Below are 25,703 nucleotides of genomic sequence, written 5' to 3'. Positions count from 1 at the left end.
TTCAAACGGTCTTTAGTCTGTCTTTGATCTTACTACCAGTTGCTATTGATACAATAGTGCATGAAGTACAAAAAGACAGATTGCGGCTTGGATTTTTTTTCCAAGATGATAAGATGCCCTGCAGAATCTAAATAGCTATCAAATACCACAAGCTGACATTAAGGAATGTATCAGTTTAATTGTTTTTAATAATAAAATATTTCCATCAGTTGTTTTATTGTAGGTAAATACATAGATAAACACCTACACGGAAGTAGGATGCCACAGTCTGCCTCCTCATGCTGGTGGTTTCTTCTGGGTGACGCATCATCTCCATGGTGTCCACCTGAACACAAACATTCACAGTTAAACCCCTGGATTGATAAAACAGATCTGACTCCACACAGGGAATTTGAATGGGATGCTGTTTATTTGCAGCCTGCTCGTCCTCGGAGGCCTCTGCAGAGATAAAAGTATCATTATTGGACAGATAATATACCAGACTTCCTTTCTCTAAACAGGCAACCTGGGAATACACAGCAGTGCCATAGATACAAGAAAAAGCTGATAAACACTTAAAGCTAACAATCTAGAGAATAATTCGGCACTGCTGAGGGGCATGGAAAAATTGCAGAGCATTTCGGGTGATAAGAGTTGCCGTCAACAAGCAGACATTCATCCGAATGACGACGGATTAACGAGGACACAGTTTAGGCTTTCTAACAGCCCTTGCCTTTCATAGCTTCATCAAAATTAATGATGCGATAGATATTTTATGGCAAGTCAATGTAGCAAAGTGCATATCTGAATACTTTATTTTATTCTTGCTCAAAGGAAGAAAGGTATGCTCTCTGGGCCCATGAACAGAATGAGATCTTTTCACACTTTGTACTTGTGTATGATCTGCGTTCAGAAGAGCAAATTATTATCTGGGACCCACTTTCACTATTCTAACAAGCACGCCACCACTTTAATCTGGTGACTTTTTATAAGTGTCCGTTTCTGTCAACTTTTCTCCGGCTCTGATTGAGAACAAGACAGCATATATATTGCATCAGTCTCACTGAGCTGTTATTAGGAAGTCTTTTTCCCCTTCAAGAATAAGTGAGTAGGTGGAAGTTGGTGGAAGTTCATCAAAGAAGAGCTGTTTTCCACGGTTATTTTTCCCAAAATGGGGTCTGTGTTTGTGTCTAATTTTAAGAGTTTTTATTTTTTATCTAAGAGAGTCATCAGAGAGTATTTGTTTAAATTGATAACACAGAATTGTGGCTGTGTGGGTAAAATAGTTCAAAAGAGATGATTTACATTTTCCTCTGCCAGACTGTGATTGAAGTTAGAAAAGCGAAGCTGCACACAATTCAAAGTTGACTATGACGTTCAGTTGATTTCGCAGGGCTGTGTTTGTCCAAAAACTGCTTGCAATTTGGTTCTGCTCTACAGTCTACATGTAGATTTAGAAGATTTTACTGTTAGCAACTAAAGTCTTACCTTCAATAGGTATTTTGGAGACTTTGAGTGCAGCACATGTTGGCAAATCACATAGAAACAGAAGGAAAAGAGAAATGGATAGACAGGAAGTAAAGATACTCAACATGCAGGAGGGTTTCTAAACCATCAGGAAATTTCATGTCTCTAGATGTTGGCTATGCAACAGTTAGTTTCTTCGCACTCATTGGCACCCCTAGTTAAGATGTATAAAAAGCCAAAATTATGCTAATCTTTTATTTCAGTAGCATAATGACATTTGTGGGAAAGAGTAGACGTCTGACCCCTATTAGATTTCACATCTGATATTTTACGTGCTTCATATCTGTTATTTTATCAGCATAATATCAGACATTTGTCAGACCCTTCCTATTACCTACTGTTGTAGCTGTGTTCAACGCCTGTATAAAGGTTAGAAACAAGGTGCTGTACCTGGCTGGTTTAAGGAGGAGTACTTCTGTTGTATGCGTTATCCAGGGAAACTGTTTGCGAATGTTGTATATTTCGCAGAAGCTGATACCTTCATGCAATCTGTAACCTTGCCTTAGCAAAACATTAAAAAACACAGAGGCAACTTATTTGCTGAATTATCTTTCCCAAGGGATCTGACTGACTGGCCTTCCTAAATCTGCCTCCATAATACATAATTATTTATTTATAATTCATTAAATCCTGGGAATTCATGTATTTGCATCCCTAAATATTTATCTCAAATAAATGTAACTAAAAGAGTTCTATACTATATATATCTTGCTTTTTTAAGTTGTGTCTAGGAACTTTCATCATTAGTTAGATGAGAAAACCTAGAATTGCAGACTGCAATTCTAGGTTTTCTCATCTAACTATGAACACACTCTTAAACCTTGTGGAAGATGTTTACAGAATAGTTGATGTTGCTATTGCTTGCAACAGCTGGTCCATCAATAAATTGGTCATTTTAGAATAATAATAGGGTGTCATCAAGGTTCATGAATATGTACTTTTGGCAATATAGTGTATGTGTTGATCTTCGCAGTAGCTACCCGCCTCAGCTTGCCAATATCTCATCTTAGAGCAAGATTTTAAATGTTAAAAAACTTAAATGTTCAGAACAACTGGAAATGGGACAAACCAGGCTGGATAACTACTGATGTTTATCTTGTCACCACGTTCAGCAAGCAGGATGGTAAAGGAAATAAGAAATCTCCAAAACCAACTGTTAGAGAGCAGGGAAATTTTTATTTTGGCCTACCATCACAAAATGAACTTGCAAGTTTTGGAACCATATAGTTCAGTCAGTTTAAAGTTATAAGAAAGTAGGGTGTATATATATATATACAGTACAGACCAAACGTTTGGACACACCTTCTCATTCAAAGAATTTTCTTTATTTTCATGACTATGAATATTGTAGCTTCACACTGAAGGCATCACAACTATGAATTAACACATTTAGAATTATATACTGAACAGAAAAGTGTGAAACAACTGAAAATATGTCTTATATTCTAGGTTCTTCAAAGTAGCCACCTTTTGCTTTGATTACTGCTCCACACACTCTTGGTATTCTGTTGATGAGCTTCAAGAGGTAGTCACCTGAAATGGTTTTCCAACAGTCTCGAAGGAGTTCCCAGAGATTCTTAGCACTTGTTGGCCCTTTTGCCTTCACTCTGCGGTCCAGCTCACCCCAAACCATCTCGATTGGGTTCAGGTCCGGTGACTGTGGAGGCCAGGTTATCTGGCGCAGCACCCCATCACTCTCCTTCTTGGTCAAATAGCCCTTACACAGCCTGGAGGTGTGTTTGGGGTCATTGTCCTGTTGAAAAATAAATGATGGTCCAACTAAACGCAAACCGGATGGAATAGCATGCCGCTGCAAGATGCTGTGGTAGCCATGCTGGTTCAGTATGCCTTCAATTTTGAATAAATCCCCAACAGTGTCACTAGCAAAGCACCCCCACACCATCACACCTCCTCCTCCATGCTTCACGGTGGGAACCAGGCATCCGTTCACCTCTTCTGCGCCGCACAAAGACACGGTGATTGGAACCAAAGATCTCAAATTTGGACTCATCAGACCAAAGCACAAATTTCCACTGGTCTAATGTCCATTCCTTGTGTTCTTTAGTCCAAACAAGTCTCTTCTGCTTGTTGCATGTCCTCAGCAGAGGTTTCCTAGCAGCTATTTTACCATGAAGGCCTGATTCACACAGTCTCCTCTTATCAGTTGTTCTAGAGATGTGTCTGGTGCTAGAACTCTGTGTGGCATTGACCTGTTCTCTAATCTGAGCTGCTGTTAACCTGCGATTTCTGAGGCTGGTGACTCTGATTAACTTATCGTCCGCAGCAGAGGTGACTCTTGGTCTTCCTTTCCTGGGGCGGTCCTCATGTGAGCCAGTTTCTTTGTGGCGCTTGATGATTTTTGTGACTGCACTTGGGGACACTTTCAAAGTTTTTCCAATTGTTCATTTCTTAAAGTAATGATGGCCACTCGTTTTTCTTTACTTAGCTGTTTTTTTCTTGCCATAATACAAATTCTAATAGTCTATTCAGTAGGACTATCAGCTGTGTATTGTATCCACCTCCTGCACAACACAACTGATGGTCCCAACCCCATTTATAAGGCTTGAAATCCCACTTATTAAACCTGACAGGGCACATCTGTGAAGTGAAAACCATTTCAGGTGACTACCTCTTGAAGCTCATCAACAGAATGCCAAGAGTGTGAGGAGCAGTAATCAAAGCAAAAGGTGGCTACTTTGAAGAACCTAGAATATAAGACATATTTTCAGTTGTTTCACACTTTTTTGTTCAGAATATAATTCCATATATATATATATATATATATATATATATATATACAGGGGTTGGACAATGAAACTGAAACACCTGGTTTTAGACCACAATAATTTATTAGCATGGTGTAGGGCCTCCTTTTGCAGCCAATATAGCATCAATTCGTCTTGGGAATGACATATACAAGTCCTGCACATTGGTCAGAGGGATTTTAAGCCATTCTTCTTGCAGGATAGTGGCCAGGTCACTACGTGATACTGGTGGAGGAAAACGTTTCCTGACTCGCTCCTCCAAAACACCCCAAAGTGGCTCAATAATATTTAGATCTGGTGACTGTGCAGGCCATGGGAGATGTTCAACTTCACTTTCATGTTCATCAAAGCAATCTTTCACCAGTCTTGCTATGTGTATTGGTGCACCGACTTCAGGATACAATGTTTGAACCATTGGATGCACATGGTCCTCAAGAATGGTTCGGTAGTCCTTGGCAGTGACGCGCCCATCTACAACAAGTATTGGGCCAAGGGAATGCCATAATATGGCAGCCCAAACCATCACTGATCCACTCCCATGCTTCACTCTGGGCATGCAACAGTCTGGGTGGTACGCTTCTTTGGGGCTTGTCCACGCCGTAACTCTCCCGGATGTGGGGAAAACAGTAAAGGTGGACTCATCAGAGAACAATACATGTTTCACATTGTCCACAGCCCAAGATTTGCGCTCCTTGCACCATTGAAACCAACGTTTGGCATTGGCATGAGTGACCAAAGGTTTGGCTATAGCAGCCCGGCCATGTATATTGACCCTGTGGAGCTCCCGACGGACAGTTCTGGTGGAAACTGGAGAGTTGAGGTGCACATATAATTCTGCCATGATTTCGGCAGCCGTGGTTTCATGTTTTTTTGGATACAATCCGGGTTAACACCCGAACATCCCTTTCAGACAGCTTCCTCTTGTGTCCACAGTTAAACCTGTTGGATGTGGTTCGTCCTTCTTGGTGGTATGCTGACATTACCCTGGATACCGTGGCTCTTGATACATCACAAAGATTTGCTGTCTTGGTCACAAATGCGCCAGCAAGACGTGCACCAACAATTTGTCCTCTTTTGAACTCTGGTATGTCACCCATAATGTTGTGTGCATTTCAATATTTTGAGCAAAACTGTGCTCTTACCCTGCTAATTGAACCTTCACACTCTGCTCTTACTGGTGCAATGTGCAATCAATGAAGACTGGCTACCAGGCTGGTCCACTTTAGCCATGAAACCTCCCACACTAAAATGACAGGTGTTTCAGTTTCATTGTCCAACCCCTGTATATATATGTGAGTGAATAATATGTGGGAAAGCACCTAATGCCCGTTGTTAAGAATGGTGGAGGATCTATGATGCTGGACTCTTCTACCAGAATACTGAAGATGGATCATTACTAGTTCTTTCAAAAGGACAACTATCCAAGCGTTTGCCTAAATCAATACAGAAATGTGTCAAAAGAAGAAAATCAACCCTCTTCCATAAACATCTCAGTCCTCAGATATAAATCCTACAGAAAATCAGTGGGTTGAGCTAAAGAGAGGAGAGCATAAGAATGGGAATAGGACTCTGGACAATAACCATCGTACAAAAAGGAATTGTCAAAGATATGTGTCTCTATATACTCCACCTTTGTGAAATGTCATACAAGACTACATGAATAGTAATGCTACTGCAACAAAAGAGACTTTTCACACCAGGGATGACAATAAGTGTTGAGTATTTGTATGTAAAGGACACATATTTAAAGTTAGACCCTAACATAGCATCAGTTATTCAAATTATGTTAGTTAAAACAAAAAATAGAAATGACATTACAAAAGTGCATGCTTAGTGGGAAAAACGTGAGGTCGTTTGGCAAATGGCAAAATTATAAAAACATAATTTAGGAATAAGTAAATAAGTTACACATGAACAAATATGTTTGAATTTGACCTGATACAACACTCTATTGAAGTTGGTAGATGAACTACATAAATGCATTTCTTTATTCACCAAATACCCCACTCACTGTTTGTTAACAAAAAAAGTCTGTAAATCTGATATATGACTTTCAAGCTGCAGAAACCAAATAACAGATGGCAACCCTGCATCACCACAAGCGAGACAGCCAACAGGGTAGTCAATTAACATGGCTATGCTTCATGGCGCAGCTTTTTACTGTGTTTCTTATGGAGTGATGCCTGTGAGCAACAAATAAAAAGCAGTATGTGTTGATTTGTGCTATTGGAGCCTCACCTTGCTGCGTCCTGAACCGAGCTGAGGGGGCAGAGATCTGGAGGCAGCGGTGATCCGAGCCCTGGACGTCGCCAGATTTCCTGTTGAATATCAAATCATTAGGATAGTAATCAAAATTGTATTAATATGGCATCATTTACAGATAAAATAAGATATGGGTTTCACATTTCAATTATGCATAAGAAATGCTGTGCCCATGTGAAATCCAAAAACAACATATGTTGCCATGTGAAACACATAAATGTGATGATGTCCCCGAATGTCATCGCAAGTGAAAAACAGGAAATTCATGAGATTTCACAACGAGTGTTTTCCCATAAAGTTCCTCAGACTAGGCGGGACAGTTGAATTTAAATGGCCACCAGATCGTGCAGCCCATTTATTAAGGTGCTGTAGAAAACAGAGTCAAAGGCAGAAGAAAGATCCAACAAAGTTCTGTGAATTTTCCAGTATGCAGCCAGAAAAGAAATAAGTTGGTTATGAAAAACAAAAGTAAAAATCTGAGCACTTCTAATTGTTTTACAATGATGCAAATGATTATTGAGAAATACTGAAAACATCAAACTGAGGCAATTGCACCACGTTTGTGTTCATACAGCAGCTGCTTCATAAAAGACTGTAGAGAAAAAAGACTAAATCTCTGTGAATCCTATGGACTCAGGAGTGCAGCTGCATGCACGGCAGTCAAACATCCCCACACACACACACACACACACACACACACACACACACACACACACACACACACACACACACACACACAGACACACACTAGAAAGGATATGAGCATAGCATATGCAAGACAGTCTGAACATTTCAAAGTTTCTGCACAAGATGTCCAAATGTTTTCTCTGGCTATATCTTCAGAGGCTAAACTGTGATTAATAGCAGTGAAAGAAGCCTTTGAAGCAGGATTGGTGACATCAAAGTCCTAATCCATGGGTGGCAGGATTTTTATAATGAGTGGGAAGTATCTTAACACATTTCAAAGGGTTTACTCCATGAATAAACAATAGCTGCACAGATGTGCCACACACACACCTTTAGAAAAATGCGTCTGCAGAAACAGGAGGCAGCATTACCCAGGCATCCGTGTACGGCAAGGAGGAAAACCTTTGTAAGTTTTCGAAGATAAAGCCGAACTGACAGGCCAACAATTGTTGTAGATTTTCTACCACACGCAGACCAACTTTTCAAAATGCAAATATCCAGGCGGCTCCTCCAATATGAAGGCTCACATCAGGCACCGAGGACGTCGTCTGACAGCAATCCAAAAAAAAAAAAAAAAAAAACTAAAGACCGGATCAGCGGCTGGCTTTCCTCAGAGGCCGATCAGATGAGTATTAGAAGTTTCAAACACTGCAAGAGATCAAAATCAATTTTTGATGGATTAATTAACAGCTGGCCCTCTTCTAAATTTAGGACAAAGGACGCCCTATTGGCGCTGAAGGTTCATCGCTGAGCCAAAATAACATTGTACCCTGCAGGATAAAAATACACACAGAGATTTTAGCGCATACACGTAGTCAAACCAACCCAAAACATAGGATGTGAGAATACTACTTCAAAAGAGCGCTTTAAGCTGGTGGTGATGCTGCTTTTACTTCCTGACAGTCGTGGGATAATATCTATGTATTTTTTTCACGTTAATTTAACTATTACTGTTTTTTGTTTTAGTTTTTTTTTTTTTTTTTGGGGGGGGTTGCATTTGGCAAAGACAAAGAATGTCATTTTAAATTTGTAGAAAAAAATGGTTCTGAAAAGTAACTGCAGGATAATAATTAGAGCCTGAAAATATGATAGGATGGAAATATGAGCTGCTCATTGCTCATTATGAACAAATGTTTGTGAGAGGGCCTTGTCTTTACGGACAGCTGGAGCAGGTTTTTACAACCTCGAACGACCCTTCGGCACAATTACCCCCCCAAAAAGTATGATATTTAAGAACAGGGGCTGTTAAAACTGTGTCGTCTACATTCCCAGCACACAGGGAGGGCCCCGCTCCAATTAGCCCAGAGTAAAGCTGGATGGATTAATTGGAGTGGGTCTTGTGCAAATGAAGTGCGCTCTCTCCTCTCCCCATTAGTGCTGCTGGGCCAGATCATCTGAGCACATTTGTCATGATGAATTAGCGGCTGCGAGTGGAACGGGTTGTGGAGTGTCACTGCGCTTTCACGCCTCTCACTTCCATGACACCATCAAGAGGAGATGAAGGGGGCTGCGCCACGGAGAGAGAAACTATGACAGTTGTACCTAAGCCTCGCAAACGGACACTCGCCGCTTTCTTCACTTATTCCTTGGCGGGTCGTATTAATTCATTCTTCTGGCGGCTTTCATACCCCCCTTTCTCCTTCTGACTGCATGATTAGAGCATGGGTTAACAGTCAGTATCCTCAAAGATTTCCGCCTCTTGAGACATGAAACCATGGGATCACCTGTGATGTCCGGCCTGAAAGGAGATACTCTAATTTAGATACAGTGGGGGAACTTTTCTAATGATGTGGATCATAATTATTCAAACAGAGAGACGCACAAGAAAGGGAAGATTTGTTCTTTGACATTGAGGAAAATTTTTTTTACGCTTTGTGTGTTTTTAGTTTCAGCCAGAGACAGTTCTATCTTTTATCAGTTCTCTGAAATGATGAAAATAAATGAAACTGAAAAGAAGTTTTGATATAAGAGATTAAAAATTCAAAAAGGAGAGCAGGAGAGGGGAATATTCTCCATCAGGTCATTTAGTGGCGAGAAACAGGTGGACAAGCATTCCCGCCGTGCGTTTCTGCTTCACGCAAGCTGCTCCTGGCGCTGACTTCCAGGACAACTGAAGAGAGCGACAGAGTGGTATGTGGGGAGGGGGCAGAAAGAGAGAAAAAAAAAACTTCCTCTGCATCTGTTCGTTCACTTTGAAAATTAAGCCCAGCAAGAATCCTGCAGGAAAAAAAAAAAAAAGCTCAAGATGGCAGTTGTATTGGGGTTTCTATTGACAAGAATAGTCAATGTGCCTGGGATTAAAAAGCAATCCCGCGTTCAATATGACACCTCCCTACACGCTTTTTAGGAGTGTCAGTGTGCGCCTTGTACTTCTGAAGCTGTGGATCGAGCTGTCGACATGGGGGACAATCAAAGTTGTACGAGCGAGCAGCCTTACTGAGCTGAGTGAGCAGAGGCTTGCTGGATATCTCCACCGCTTTTCCCGCTCTCTTTTTCAAAACATATGATCTCAACTCAGCAACCAAGCAAATTAGATTAAAGGACCCATAACCCTCCCCACCCCTCCAGAACCGCCACCGTTTATGCCTGAAGATGGCTTCAGGGGACTGTTGATTTAAATGCCATCCAGTACTGTCAAAGCAGATCAATCATAAAAAGCATGGTGTAATTGGCTTTTAGTGACACAACACAGTGTTGCATTTATCAAAGGATGTTGCACCATGTGACTTCAGAGAGCAGGCTCCCTGCTACTGATGTGCAGGGTCGCCATTAATCCCACTGCTGACTCAAAACATTTTCCAAATACCACTATCTGGAAAGAAGAATAATAAAAGTATTACTCAGTAAGTGTCTTTCTTGGTAGAAGTCTGGAGGAAGATCTGCCTGTTGGGATGAAAAAAAGGCCTCTGCTGGGGAGAGAACAAAGAGCCAAACGTGTCACATATGGGGCAGGGAGAAGCCTGTCAGGAGGATCTCCTTTTACATGAAGGCACACAGAGGATGGGAGAACTGTGGCCTGACATGAAGGTGTCAGAAAAACTAAGTTTAAATGTTTGACACAGATGGAAGCCTTAAACTTTAAACCTTGAAAAATCACTTGAGAACATGCTAAGCGTAGGAACATAATTGTAGCTGCAAACATTAAAAATGTGAGAAATCATCCAGCTGACAAAGACCAAAACAGTGAAATGATGGTGAGTTTTTTACATCTCAAAAGCAAACTATATACTTTGCTTTGAATCCCAATCTTAAAAAACAAACATCAGAATCCTGAGTAAAAGGTATTTATTTAACCTGCTAAAATCCAAACTATGAGGTAAATCACTTGCAACTTACGTTTCTGTGGAAAGTGCTGTCCTGTATTAAGAAATGTGCTGATTAAAGTCGTGGCTGTCTATGTTTATGGCTTTAAGCTAATTTCTGTAAACTCTGTCACAAGGGCAAAAATACATAAACATACACACTCTCCAGGAGGGAGTTTCAGAAGATGTTCACAGAGGTGGAGGCTTGATGTAAGGCACACGCAAGTGTCTGCCCTCGACTAATGGAGGGAGACGTAAATCTGACTTTACTTACAAAAATTTCACCTCAGTTTGACTTTAATCCCACAAGTGAAGTTTTCTCCACTAATTTTCTTAACTGAATAGCGGCAAATAACACCCAAGCTGCTCCCACACAGACTAGTTAATTTTAGAGATAGGACACATCCAATCCAACATCTATCAGACCTAACACATCACTTTTAGAGCAGCTATTGGGCTGTAAAATATACACAGACTGTATATAAGCAGATGTTTAATTTGTCAGACGTAATTGTAAAATTTGCCACATTATTTAAACAAGCCCACTGTCAGTTGACAGTCTGTTGCCTAGCTTGGTCTTCTCTTAAGATATTTTAGTGTTGAGAAAGGCAAAATGCAAGTCATATACCAAACATTTAGAGCAGTGAGATTTATGTCGGCTTGTTACAGTGAGGATAACTGTAGGTCAAAACTTCAAGCAACGCCACTTTGAGATTAACAAAGGAGAGACAATGACCTTAAGTAGCAACAGTAAGGCTAACTAGATAACAGGACATTGCTCTATTTTATTCATTGAGTTTTCAACCCCTATCTGCAATAGAATATGTAGGATTTGAAAATAAGGTAAAAGATTAAAAGATCTTCAACACAAGACAGGCATACATAAAATCCAGAAAAACAGCTGGGCGCTGCTCTTACATTTAGGGATTCTGTGCTGATTATGTTAATGGTGCTAATTACTAACACGACCTGTCCAAAACTGTTTTCACCAACATATATATGTTCATGACCTTGCTTCACCAGTAAACTCCTGTCTTACTCAGCTGCTTGATGTTCTCCTGAGGTTCCCCTTCTTCCTGAAGTTCAGATATAGCAGCTCCGCAGTTGCCAATGATATGATTACATTCGTCAAAGGATTATTTTGCCAATTATGCAAAAATCGATCTTGTAACAACAAATGCAATTGAACACATGGGAAAAAGGTTCAGTAGCACAACTGGCAATGCAACACCTCAACCAAAAAACAAAACTAAACGTTAGAGATGTACTGATAAAATAGCTTATGACTGGAATCGGATGATTTTAGACATAACCAACCCTGGCTGGTAACCATCCAATTGGAAACTGTGAAATATCTTTTTCTAAATCAGTGAATGCACTATACATAATCACTACCAGATCATTGTAACAACAACACTTTTCAGTGTGAAAGTTCTTGCTGCAGGAAGAAGATTTACAGTTAGCTATTTTCAATGTCAGTAAAGTCTTTAAAAGTGGTGGAAGCACAAACAGAAGTTGTTAAAAAAGAAACAGTATTTATATGGAGGGATGTCGGCTGTTCTTTCAGGCTGCTACAACGGAGAGCTAGACTTCAGCGGATGCTGGTAATTTCATTTCTTTGCTATGTCGTGCTTTTACAGATTTTGTTGAAGCAGTTTAGAAGAAAAAGGAGTTGCTGTTTTATCCTTTTGAGCTTTCAGCCGCTGTCTGTTATGGAACATGCTTAATTTGGAAATATTAGCTGCATTTTGGAAATCTCAGAGTCAGTGTAAGGATGTACACTCACCGGCCACTTTATTAGGTTTACCTGTCCAACTGCTCATTAATGGAAATTTCTGATCAGCCAATCACATGACAGCAACTCAATGCGTTTAGGCATGTAGACATGGTCAAGACGATTTGCTGCAGTTCAAACCGAGCATCAGAATGGGGAAGAAAGGGGATTTAAGTGACTTTGAACGTGGCATGGTTGTTGGTACCACACGGACTGGTCTGAGTATTTCAGACACTGCCGATCTACTGGGATTTTCACACACTACCATCTCTAGGGTTTACAGAGAATGGTCCGAAAAAGAGAAAACATCCAGTGAGCGGCAGTTCTGTGGGCGCAGATGACTTGTTGATGCCAGAGGTCAGAGGAGAATGGCCAGACTGGTTCGAGCTGATAGAAAGGCAACAGTAACTCAAATAACCACTCGTTACAACCAAGGCATGCAGAAGAGCATCTCTGTACGCACAACATGTTGAACCTTGAGGTGGATGGGCTACAGCAGCAGAAGACCACACCGAGTGCCATTCCTGTCAGCTAAGAACAGGAAACTGAGGCTGCAATTCACACAGGCTCACCAAAATTGGACAATAGAAGATTGGAGAAACGTTGCCTGGTCTGATGAGTCTAGATTTCTGCTGCGACATTCAGATGGTAGGGTCAAAATTTGGTGTCAACAACATGAAAGCCTGGATCCATCCTGCCTTGTATCAACGGTTCAGGCTGGTGGTGGTGGTGTAATGGTGTGGGGGATATTTTCTTGGCACATTTTGGGCCCCTTAGTACCAACTGAGCATCGTGTCAACGCCACAGCCTACCTGAGTATTGTTGCTGACCATGTCCATCCCTTTATGACCACAGTGTACCCATCTTCTGATGGTTACTTTCAGCAGGATAACGCGCCATGTCATAAAGCACGAATCATCTCAGACTAATTTCTTGAACATGACAATGAGTTCACTGTACTCAAATGGCCTCCACAGTCACCAGATCTCAATCCAATAGAGCACCTTTAGGATGTGGTGAACGGGAGATTCGCATCATGGATGCAGCCGACAAATCTGCAGCATCTGTGTGATGCTATCATGTGAATATGGACCAAACTCTCTAAGGAGTTTCCAGTACCTTGTTGAATCTATGCCATAAAGGATTAAGGCAGTTCTGAAGGCAAAAGGGGGTCCAACCCGGTACTAGCAAGGTGTACCGAATAAAGTGGCTGGTGAGTGTATATTACCTGAAGTAAACATAGAGAGACTGTTGTTTCAGATTAGAAATGCTAAATAGGCTAATCATGTCAATCGAAAAGATGGCTATCATTTTAAATATGTAAAACCAAGTTTTACAGTGACTGCTTCCTCTCACGTAGTAATGCCTCTACTTAAAGAATAGCCCCTCAGGTAGGATGCCTAGAAAGAAATATGTCTCATAGAGAGGTCAGCAGCAACTAAAACTGGTAGAGGCAGGTTAAAGATTTACAAAAATCGGAGACTGAAAATCGGCCAGAAATATTTGATCCGTGCATCTCCTATTTGTGTTCTTGATAATATCAGTATCAGCAGATTTTAACTTAAAAAAATGCATCTCTCTTTTTTTTTCTTTGTACATTGACATATCTTATAGCTTTATGAAGAGGTCCAAACGTTTTGCCATAAGGACCAAAATATTAAGATTGAAAGTGCTCCTGGGTCACCAAAAACCTTAAGAAATTTAAATTTTTTGTACCTGCTAAACAATAAAACTAAACATGCAACATTTTTAGGGAAACAAACAAAGTTGTCCTATTTATGAGAAAGGGATCCGTAAATTGTTGTAGAGATTTATAGGTTTGCAAAATGTTTGGGGAGGTCGACTGATTTTTATTTTTTTAGCCAAAAAAAACTGTCTACTCTCACAAACATAAATAGGATTTGGGTCACTCTTTCTTTGAAAATGTTTGTTCAAAAAGATTTAATAAATCAAAAGGTTTGGGTGCACCCAGGTCTGCTTTAAATTAAAAGTGGACATTTGTGGTCCAATTAATTGTGAATACTTTGTGTTGCATAAAACATTGTCAAATTGAAGATTTTGATGCCAGTAAAGATTTTGCTGTAATTTAAAGATACAGAGTCTCTACCTGTGCTGCGGTCAAAATATATATGTACCATTCTTGAATTGTGGTTGGGGGGCCGCACAAAATCATCCAGGGGATGCAAATGTCCCCTGCTTTATGAGGCTAAAAAGAGCACATTGATAGTAATAATAAATGCAGTCGCACTTTACATCACAACATTCTCTGTAGTAGAACAAAGAACTGGCAGTGTTGAGAAGCAGTGTGTACAATCAGCAGGCCCAGGCAGCCCTGAGGCAACGCACAGAGTCTCTCTCTCACACACATACACACACACACACACACACCCACTCACACAGAGCCACGCTGTGACTGTAGGCAGCCCGGGCCCTGGTAGGCCTTACCGAGCTGCGCCAATTCAAACACTCTGATCCCCCTCCCTGGAGCTGGGAAAGACCCTGGCTCTCAGGAATTTGTCCATGCTAATACATCCCATTTCCTCTGACAAAACACCACCACATGTCCCACCCTCAAGGACCTGCTTTCTCCGGGTCCTCAAGTGACATTGCTATTCACAGCCTGGGAGATTTTTACTTTCCGAGGCTTTCCTAGTTCCCTGCTGCTCACCAAACAACATTACACCAGGACTATCAAATTTTCAAAGCGAGCATGTAAAAGAGACTGAGAAATACATAAATGTTTCAGAAATTAAAAAAATGCAAGGGAATGAGCTTGGATGAATTTGCTCTTCATGTACATATACTGTATGTGTGTTCTTAGACTTCCCAGATAAATATTTCATCTCAGCTGGAGAGGCTGGAGGTCTACGAGGGTGTCCTCTAGTGGTGACACTGTGAGCAGCCCCAGAGACTGAAACCACCCTGGTGCAAAAACAGATTTCCATCAGATCCTCTCAGATAATGGTAATTTCACAGATAACAGTGAATCTCTAACGTGGAGGGGAGCAAATTAAATCCCCCCACAAATTCTACCCTGAAGAAGAGATTTTTAATTTTCTTATGCCGCGCTGCCTGTATCTCACTTTGAACAGAGCTCCATCTTTTCCAGAGTGATAACACAGACCAGTGTTTCATAGCTTTTATCTTCAGAGATGATCTGCACCTTCAAAAACTGCAATAAGACGACCAGACCTCCAGCTCTTCATAAAAGACTCACACTGAGCTTTGTTTAAGCCTTTCAGCAAGCTCAAAACACACATAAACAATTTATTTCTTTTATAAATCCACACATTAACTTGATTCTTCACTTTGAATGGCAGGGCAGAAAAAAAGTACAGTGAAAAAAGAAAATAAAGAAGCTTTTAGACGTAAGTGTCTCTAACAGTAAACATTACAGCACATCTTAGCTTCTATTCAGTGCCGCTGTTTACTGAAAAGATGTGTTCAATGCATTTGTTTTTATGGTGTGCACTCCTCTGAAGCTGTTAACTGCAAGAGGAAATAGCTGAATGCTCCCTTGTGCACAACCGGCAATAGAAGTTTAGAGACACATCACAAATTTCTACAGCTTGGTCGTCTTTTGTGAATCGAAGCTCCTTTTTAATGCAGGTGGAAGTGAAAGCAGGTCTTTACAGCCACCCTCCCTAAAATGGGTCACATAATGTGGCTTAGCTGAAAAAAGGAGATGGAATCTGATAATTAAAGACATCTATTAGCAGTCCAGCTAAGTCAAGTGACCAGGAGGCCTCGACATCGGCTAATGACGAGCACATTACTCTACCTTCATTTAAAAAACAGAAAAGAGGTGGGACAAGTTGCTTTTGTGTTCCCTAAATACTGTTTCCTCATCCCCTGGGTATTTAAAAACCTTATCATAAAATATCCCTCCGCACCCACAATCTGCAGATAGCATTCAGTAGTGGGAAACCAAGAGGGAAAGCTTAGTGAAAATAAAAACAGAGCGCTGTGCAAAGAGCTGAGCCTCTCAAGAGATAATGGAGAGTGCAGATTTATCCGAGAACGATGCACAGAGTCTTGAAGTGGAGGAGGACCAGTGGATGGCAGCGAGCCGTGTCTTTAAAAAAACCACTTACCTGAACCTTTTTGGAAGCAGCACTTATACAGTATCACAGTCACACAATGTGTTTGTCTCAAACGTTTCCGTCTCTATTGTTATGATTGTCACAATATTGCCTGAGATTTATTAAATTGGAATAGTTTTTTTTTTTTGCTATACCTGTTTTAGTCAAAGGGCTGGAAAACAGCTGCTGCAGGAGTTTGTTTTCCGATGTTCTCAACACCAAAACAATGTCTGCAGGAAGAGTGTCCCGGTTCTTTTCCAGAAATCCGTTTACGTTGTACATCACCTGTCGAGCAGGACACAAGAAATATAAACAAAAGCCTTAACTTTTAAGGAGCCAACAAGTTTCTTATAACAGTTCACTGTATATTATGTCAAAGTCAAACATAAGAGATTATCAGTACTAATATTTGTAATATTACAGATAATACTGCAGTGTGATAGAAGAAACATTTAGCTTTTCTTAAATAAAAAGTAGTTTGTTCCTAAAATCACAAAAACTCCACACATTTTTAGGTAAAAAATACCACATAATACAGCCTATACTTTCTTCAAACTAATGGCGTACTTTCCTTAAACTTACTGGGTACCTTTTAGAACTTGTTAGGAACTTATTGGGTACTTTTTCCTGAGACTGTCCCAGAACACTGCGGGTACTTTATTGGAACTGTCATGTAACTTCTTGATTACTTTCCGGGAACTTAACGAGTGTTTTACAGACCTTAATGTGTGATTTAGTTCATAGCTAGCTTGTTCCATAAAGTTCCAGGAAAGTATTTGGTAAGTTCTGGGAATGTACCAAAGAAGTTCCCAAAGAGTTCTGGAAAGTACCCAGTAAGTTGCCAGAAGGTAACCTTTCAGTTCCAGGAAGCTTTTGGCTGTATTATGTGGTGCAACTGAAAACCTACACATTCATTCTATCATTGTGTTTTATGTTGTTTTAACTTTACAGGAAAGCATTTATTTTTTATGTTAAAAGAAGGAAAAGTAACCTCTAAATTAAAGGAAAGTACAGGCTGTATCATATAGTGCTATGTTTTTTACTTACATACTTTCAGTATGCTACAATAAGGGATGTCAATCAAGGTCTTTTTTGGATGATCAGCATTGTAGTAGTGGAGCACACAACCTCTGATTTCTGTTGTTGCCCTAAACGTTCATGTCAGCTAAATGTAACACAGTTGCTATAAATCAGTGGACTAAAAGGTTCTAACTGGTGTTGCTACTGTTTGTAGTTTGTGTGTTTCTTGAGTCGGTAGTGGAAGAGCTAAATGGACAAATTTAACATGTTCACGTAGCTCAAAGCGAATAAGGTGAAGCAACACCATTTAGAGAAATCTCTAAAACCTGAAGAGATGGCAAAAAAGGTAACAGAACAGGTGATTAAAATTATCGCTTTGGATGTACAGCCCATCACTGTGGTGAAAAATTGCAGGTATCTGATTGAGACTCGATGTGAGTGCATTAATAAATCGATGTTGTGTAACACTAGCAAAACAAGACAGTCAGGTTTTTAATGCAAACAAACAATTCATACCTTTCCAGCATAATGCTGTATTCCAAAACAAAGGTCCAGGCATTTAGGTATCCAAAAATATTTGCAACGCAAATTGTCTTCAAATTTATCTATGAACAAGATATAAAAGGAGAAAAGGTGTTAAAAGGCTTTATATACATGATAAGCTGCAGCTAGTCCTGTGTAAAAGTATTTTCCCATTTCAGATTTCTTCTGTCTGCTTTTTCGTCACACTTAACTGTTTCAGATCAAAGAAATTTTAATAGCAGCATTTTTAATGTAATTCATGAAGGAATGAAAGCTATCCAAACCAACCTAGCCCTATGTAAAAACACTAATTGCCCCCTAAAGAACTGCAGCTCTGTAAAGGGGCAAAGGTTGCCAGTGTATTTACAATCTTACCTACAAGGGTCTGGTCAGTGGCTTGGGGAAAGCGGCTCTCCTCATCCATTAAGGACAACAGGCCCATGGGCTTCTGCAGGAACATGTCCAGAATGGGCCTGTTGTCCTCGTACTCCACCAGGCTGGCATCCACTCCCTCACTTTGGTATTCCATCTAATTAGCACCAGAAAATGTAGAATAAACCAGTTAATGGTTTTTCTAAATGACCCAATTAAACAATCTGGGGTAAATATGATTTGTGCATGTGCATGTATGCGGGGGGAGAAAGAAGAGCTCATAATCAACTAAACTAAAAAGCTGCAGCTGGCTGTGTGTGTATGTGTGTCTGTGTAAGTTTACAGCATAATAGAATGAATACATAACAGAGCAGCTCCAAACTAACAAATAGAGCCACTTACTTATTTATAATTTATTTCAAAGTGCAAATAACCCACAGTGATATCTTATTATTGCATCTATTTAACTACAGATCAAAAAGTTCTTTTAAATATATATTTTACTGATAAAGTAGAACCAATGGATCTAAATCATCCTCATGTTTAAGTCATCAACTTGGAATAATCAGTCTGAGCACAGCAGCACTGAAGACATGCACACCATAAAAAGATCCCTCTTGTGCAGAACATTAGGCCCACAACTTAGCAGAAAGTTTTTAACAAGCTTAAGGTCTAAATTTTAATGATCACACTAGCATTTAAAGCAGAATATGGAGCTTCAAAAGTATTCATACTCTCACAAAGTAGTGCGTAATTGTGAAGTGGAAGGAAATAACACCATCATGAAGGCCAAGGAACACAGCAAGCAGGTTTGGGATAAAGTTGTAGAGATGTTTAAAGGTTACAAAACCACATCCAAAACTTTGAAGGTCTCACAGAGCACTGTTCAATCCATCATCATGGAAAGAGCATGGCCCAACAGCAAACCTACCAAGACATGGTTGTCTACCTAGACTTATAGGCTGGGTGAAGATAATATTAATTAGAGAAGCAGCCAAGAGGCCCAATGATAGATGTGGAGAGCAGCAGGGAACCACAGGTCTGTCAACAGAGTAACTAATAGTCATGTACTCCACAAATCTGGCCTCATTAGAAAAATGGCAAGACAAAAACCACAGCAACCATATGAAAGAAGCTGCACTAGTCAGAGGAGACCAAAATGTAGGTTTCTGGCTTACCTATAAAACGGCCATGTATGAAGGAAACATTGCACATTACCCTGAACACAACAACCCCCCCACCCCCAAACATGAAACAAGGTGGTGGCAGCATCATGCTGTGGGAATGTCTTTCTTCAGCAGGAACAGGGAGGTTGGTCAGAGCTGATGGGAAGATAGACGGAGCTAAATACAGAGCAGTCCTGAAAGAAAACCTATAAGGAAGCAAAATACCTGAGACTGAGGTGGAGGTCAACCACCCAGAACAACAACCCTAAACATCCAGATAGAGCTATAATAGAATAGCTCAGATCAAAACATATTCATATGTTAGAATGGCCTAGTCAAATTTGGGACCCAAATCCAGTTGAGAGACATGTGGCTTAAAAATGTATGCTCACAGTTGCCCTCTATTCAATCTGACTGAGCTTGAGCTATTTTGAAATGAAGAATATGCTAAAACGTCAGGCTTCAGACGTGCAAAGCTGGTAGAAACATCCCCCCGACGGTAATGGCCGAGAATCTAATTCCAAGTCATAATTTTCCTTACATTTAAAAATGTAACATTACTTTACGTTGGTTAATCTCATAAAATCATGAGGCATCAAAATGTTAAAAAGTTCAAGGGGTAAGAATACTTTTACAACCACTATAGCAGTCCTATTGGCCTCTTGTATATACATCCTAATGACTGAGCAGAGTCTAGATATTGGAAGCAGTAAATTATCTCTTGTGGTTTGTACTTTAGTTTAGCATTAGTCAGTCAAAAAACAACTTTCACTTTACCCTAAAAAAACAACTGTTAATTTCAACTTAAAGGCATTATATTAAAAGGCTTCTTGATTAATGTCTATTTAGTTCCATCAAGCAAAACAAAAACTTGACACACTTCAAAGTAAACAGCTTCATTAAATCAATTAAGAGTAATTTTGTGGTGCATAAGTGTATAAAAAAACCTTTACCACTTACTGGCAAGCAAGCAAGACATCATGTTGAGAACAAACAAATAAGTAAGTAAATACACATAGATGAAAATAATTTCCAAAGCAGCATTTTTTTTAAAGGACTTGGTTATTTGCTTCTTTCCAACACATTAGAAAAGCATCTTAAGCTTATTTGTTTGCAAAGTTTATCATCTTCTGCAGAAAAACTCACCTGTTCAAGGGCGAATATGTGCTGGTTGAAATAAAACTGGATCTGCTCATTTGCAATGTTAATGCACAATTGTTCAAACGAGTTCTTCTTGAAGTTTTCAAATCCAAAGATGTCCAGGATTCCCACATTCATGCAGCTCTCTGCAGCACTTCAAAGGAGAAAAGGGGGACAAACAAACTTATTCTTCCGTGTTGGAGGAAGCAGCAAATCCCCCAGCAGCCGTAGTAATTGATAAAACTTTAATGATAATCCAAGTTCAACCCATATACAGAGTCGAATCTGGACGGCCTAGTCTTAGAGGAGATCACAAACATCGGATGTTATAAATACTCTGTTAATGGTTTTATTTCAGTCTCGCAGGATATTTTCAGTATCTGCACAAACAATACAGTTTTACAGGAGAATATGAAGAATTAACATGTTTTTATGTGATATTTTACATACATTCATGCTGTTGCTTCTTAATCAGTCATTCCCCACAGGAAGTAAAGGTCACCTTAAAATCCTGCTCTGGCCAGTTATTAATGGCAATAAGGAATCAGCACAGATGAGCTGAATTCTGACAGGAACTCTGGCTTCTCCTCATTTCTGCGAGACGACTCTTTGACACTCAACGCTCATATTTATAAAGGAATTCTTTTGGATCAATGAAGAGCCTCTTTGGAGTCTCACTGAAGTCTTTTTAATCATCTGAACATTATTTTCTCTGCACGCAACTCCGTATCAAAAATTTATTAAAACATTTTTTTTTTTTTTGCTCTTCCTTTGCTTGTCTTGTCCCATTGATATTCTCCTCCGCATGTTTGCATCCACCTCTGCAGACTTCCTCAGAGGTCATCGGGCTTTGCAGAGGCTCTGTGCGGGTTGACATCTACACAGATCTTGGTCATGAGCACACACTCTCACCAGATATTCATGTCGGGCTGCAGCAGCGAGTTGATGCGGTTGACGATCCAGCTGAAGAGGCGTCCATACAAGGCCTTGGACATGGCATCTCGGACGTCGGCGGCTTTGTCCACGGTGTTGGTGCGGATGATGGTCTCACCTCTCGTGACCACGCACTGAGAGGTCAGCGCCTCCTGGAGCTCCTCGGAGCCGATGCTGAGTAGAGACGCAGCTTAGAAGAAAGGTAATTTGGACAATCAATGTCACAATTTAAGCTTTACCTCTAAAGAAAAAAAACCAAAAATGCCATTCAGAAAGGCTTCAGGAGAATTCTATAAAAATAGAAAACCGATTCTTCCCCTTTTTATATATTTCCCTTCATTGTTTCCATTGTTTTATGTTAAACAAAACATTTATTGTGAATTATATATCATTAACTGAAAGTCTTTTACATTTCAACTCCATGCACATTCTGCTTCAGTATAAAATCAGGTTTGACTAATAATGGGGAAAAGGCACTGGTATATAGAGGCTACAGTCATTTAACACATGCACACATAAAAATACAATGAAATTTACTCAAGGTTAATGAAAATGTATTTTAAATTTTTTTTATAAATTTGTAAAGAAGGAAAAAACATTTTTAAAAAACATCAAACCATGGGTCTTTAGGACATTTCACAGTTGCTCTTTATGCTAATTATTATTACAACACAAGTAATTTTGCAAGTTTCCTGCTCACCTCGTGTATTTTTGTTTTGTGTTTATTTTTCTTCTTTTATAGATATCCCTTTTGTGGTTCAGTAGGATGTTTTTTGAGTCCTTTTGCTGTGTAATATTAAGTCCTTAAGAAAAATATTTTGTTTATAGGTTGATATAACAAGGCAAGAAGTAGATTTAGCAGTTCTTCGGTCTGTTTTTATGCAATATCTGCACTGAATGTGCAGAACAGGAAACTAACAGGGCAAGAAATATTATTTTGTTCCATCATCTATTTATTAGGGTGCTAGCTGTGCCTTTTATTTTTCACAGTCATAAAACGTTCAAATGAACAAAACGTTTTGATTGTGTTGTTCTAAAAGTTTGTTTTTCTTTGTTTAAAAGCCTAAAAACAGATACCATAAAACTGTTTAAACAAATTTTATTTAGCAGGTGTTAATAAAGCTTCATAAATTATCTAATCTTCCAAGAGTCATAAATATTTTGCAGTTTTACACATTTATTAAAAGGAGCAAATGCATAAATAATCAAAATAATGGATGGAGTGCATATTTTTGCGAAACATTTGAGCTTAATTATTCTTTACATGTTTTGTTTTTCTGTGTTGCTGTTCGGTTTTCTAAAACTTTCTTGAATTTCTGTTTCTGATGTTAGGTTTTTCTCCATAGGGCCGTCATACGTTTGAGTGCCTGACTAAGACACCATCTATCTAAACAGGTTTCAAGTGCTTTCCTTAAAAAAAACAGACAATCACTATTACAGACACACAGAGAGCTGAGCTGCTGCATCTCACCGCTCTCTAAGGCCTCTGAGTTAGGCACTTCACTCTTATCTGTGTGGTGATGAGATGTGATGGCAGTGAATTCAATATTGCCCGTGTTCAGAATGCCTGACAGAATTTTGTAAACAGAGGTCACCTCCTAAAAAAATAAAAAAACAGAAACAAATAGCCCAGTTATGGTGGCACTTAAAGAAAATCCAAGTTTAACTATTAAAGTTGTGCAAAATACCTCTTCTGTGAAGCCGATATTTCTGAAACACTCCTGAATTGCATCAAACTGCTCCTTGTATAGTTTGCTTGAGATAATGTCCTGCATCACTTTGCACTGCTGACTGTCAATGTACCTGCAGAGACATTATGAGTGGAAGTATCAGGTTTCAGTACAAGGGAAGGTAAACATATCAGGGTCACTATGCTGGTGTATGATGAAAAATAGAAATATTCCAATGCTAAAATGAAACTAAAAGTACAGGTGTGAATGTGTCTGGAACACAGAAACTGCATGACTTTGACCACATTTTAAGGTCAGCTTAGGTAGATAGGATTCACAGTGAAACTTAGAAGAGAACATTTATTGGTATCCGGCCGATAGTCGAACCCCGATAGTCGAACCCCGGCTTCAGGAGGAGCAGTGTGGTTTTCGTCCTGGCCGTGGAACACTGGACCAGCTCTATACCCTCTACAGGGTACTCGAGGGTTCATGGGAGTTTGCCCAACCGGTTCACATGTGTTTTGTGGACCTGGAGAAAGCATTCGACTGTGTCCCTCGTGATGCCCTGTGGGGGGGTGCTCCAGGAGTATGGAACCGGTGACTCTTTACTAGGGGCCATCCGGTCTCTGTACAAGCGGAGCAGGAGTTTGGTTCGTATTGCCGGCACTAAGTCGGACCTGTTCCCGGTGCATGTTGGACTCCGGCAGGGCTGCCCTTTGTCACCGGTCCTGTTCATAACTTTTATGGACAGGATTTATTGGCGCACCCAAGGGCCAGAGGGTGTCTGGTTTGGGGACCAGAGGATTTCGTCTCTTCTTTTTGCAGATGACGTGGTCCTGTTGGCCCCTTCTAGCCAAGACCTACAGCATGCGCTGGGGCGGTTTGCAGCCGAATGTGAAGCGGCTGGGATGAAGATCAGCTCCTCCAAGTCCGAGGCCATGGTACTCGACCGGAAAAGGGTGGCTTGTCCTCTTCAGGTTGGAGGGGAGTTCCTGCCTCAAGTGGAGGAGTTTAAGTATCTCGGGGTCTTGTTCACGAGTGAGGGAAGAATGGAGCGGGAGATTGACAGACGGATCGGTGTGGCTGCCGCAGTAATGGGGGCTCTGTGCCGGTTCGCTGTGGTGAAGAGAGAGCTGAGCCGAAAAGCGAAGCTCTCGATTTACCGGTCGGTCTACGTTCCTACCCTCACCTATGGCCATGAACTTTGGGTCATGACCGAAAGAACGAGATCACGGATACAAGCGGCTGAAATGAGCCGTAGGGTGGCCGGGCACTCCCTTAGAGATAGGGTGAGGAGCTCGGCCATCCGGGAGGGCTCGGAGTAGAGCCGCTGCTCCTCCACATCGAGAGGAGCCAGTTGAGGTGGCTTGGGCATCTATACCGGATGCCTCCTGGACGCCTTCCTCGGGAGGTGTTCCAGGCAGGTCCCAACGGGAGGAGGCCCAGGGGACGGCCCAGGACACGCTGGAGGGACTATGTCTCTCGGCTGGCCTGGGAACGCCTTGGGCTCCCCCTGGAGGAGCTGGAGGAGGTGTCTGGAGAGAGGGACGTCTGGGCGTCTCTGCTGAGTCTGCTGCCCCCGCGACCCGGTCCCGGATAAAGCGGAAGACGACAAGTACGAGTACGAGTACATTTATTGGTTCTAGATAAAAGTATAATGAGCAGGAAAACTGTGTGTTTGCAAAGTTTTGGGTACATTATTGGTTGGACAGAAAGTCCAACTATACGGAATCATGACAGAACCAAACATACTTGTAGAACATCAGCAGAGAGAGTGGATGTATTAATGTGAAAAAGTATTTCCCACCTTCACAGATTTATTGTCTTTTTGCTTTTTTTCTCACAAATGTATTTTAAATCATATCATGTATATTTTGTTGTCAAATGGCAATTATTTGTATTATGGGAAAAAGTTAGCAACCCTATTTGGCCCTACATGAAAAAAGATAATTGTGTCATTCTTATAATATGAATTAACTGAGCCTTACTGCCCTGACCTGCAAAATCATTAGATCCCTTTCAAAGAACCGGCCTACCAAAATTACTCCAAGAGCACATTGATGGCTCAACCAGGAGGTCACAACATCTACTGTAAAGCTCTGCAGGCCTCACTTGCCTCAGATAAGGTCAGTGTTTTTTTTATTTTTATAAAATGTATTTAATGATCTGAAACATATAGGTGTGACGAAAGAGCAAAAACAGAAGAAATCTGTTAAGGGACAGCACCTAATGTTTTACAGCACTGTATTTAACATAGCAAAATATCCAGATTTTATTTAAAAGCCAGGTTAGGAAAGAAGTTTCCTTGTGATCAGATCATTTAAGAAACATTTCATAGCCAGGCATACACAGAATGTATCAGGACATAAAACTGCAGACAAACCTGGGAGGAGTCCTCTCTGGCAGCCTGTAAGTCTTCAGCTTGGATTGGTGGTAAAGTCCGGCATATATGTAGTAAAATATATGAAAGTTCTTCTCCCCCCTGAAAGGACAACAAACGGT

At 40.5% G+C, this 25,703-nt stretch overlaps 1 protein-coding gene across 1 annotated transcript in view; it reads right to left on the bottom strand.

Moving 5' to 3' along the window:
• Positions 1–25,703, bottom strand: part of myo3b (myosin IIIB) — a 110,578-nt gene that overhangs the window by 49,752 nt on the left and 35,123 nt on the right. The window contains exons 15-25 of the mRNA XM_047370294.1: positions 25,585–25,683; positions 23,220–23,334; positions 23,003–23,129; positions 21,511–21,721; positions 20,605–20,752; positions 18,296–18,449; positions 17,915–18,003; positions 16,534–16,663; positions 6,510–6,589; positions 1,468–1,488; positions 248–325 (exon numbers count right to left, since the gene is read on the bottom strand). Of these exons, the coding sequence (XP_047226250.1) occupies positions 248–325; positions 1,468–1,488; positions 6,510–6,589; positions 16,534–16,663; positions 17,915–18,003; positions 18,296–18,449; positions 20,605–20,752; positions 21,511–21,721; positions 23,003–23,129; positions 23,220–23,334; positions 25,585–25,683 (1,252 nt within the window). The remainder of the gene's footprint in view (positions 1–247; positions 326–1,467; positions 1,489–6,509; positions 6,590–16,533; positions 16,664–17,914; positions 18,004–18,295; positions 18,450–20,604; positions 20,753–21,510; positions 21,722–23,002; positions 23,130–23,219; positions 23,335–25,584; positions 25,684–25,703) is intronic.

Source organism: Girardinichthys multiradiatus, chromosome 7 (genome assembly GCF_021462225.1).
Source record: "Girardinichthys multiradiatus isolate DD_20200921_A chromosome 7, DD_fGirMul_XY1, whole genome shotgun sequence".
In the NCBI taxonomy this organism is placed as follows: domain Eukaryota; kingdom Metazoa; phylum Chordata; class Actinopteri; order Cyprinodontiformes; family Goodeidae; genus Girardinichthys; species Girardinichthys multiradiatus.
The sequence above is the reverse complement of the archived record's forward strand: the minus strand, read 5'-3'. Positions and strand labels throughout refer to the sequence as shown.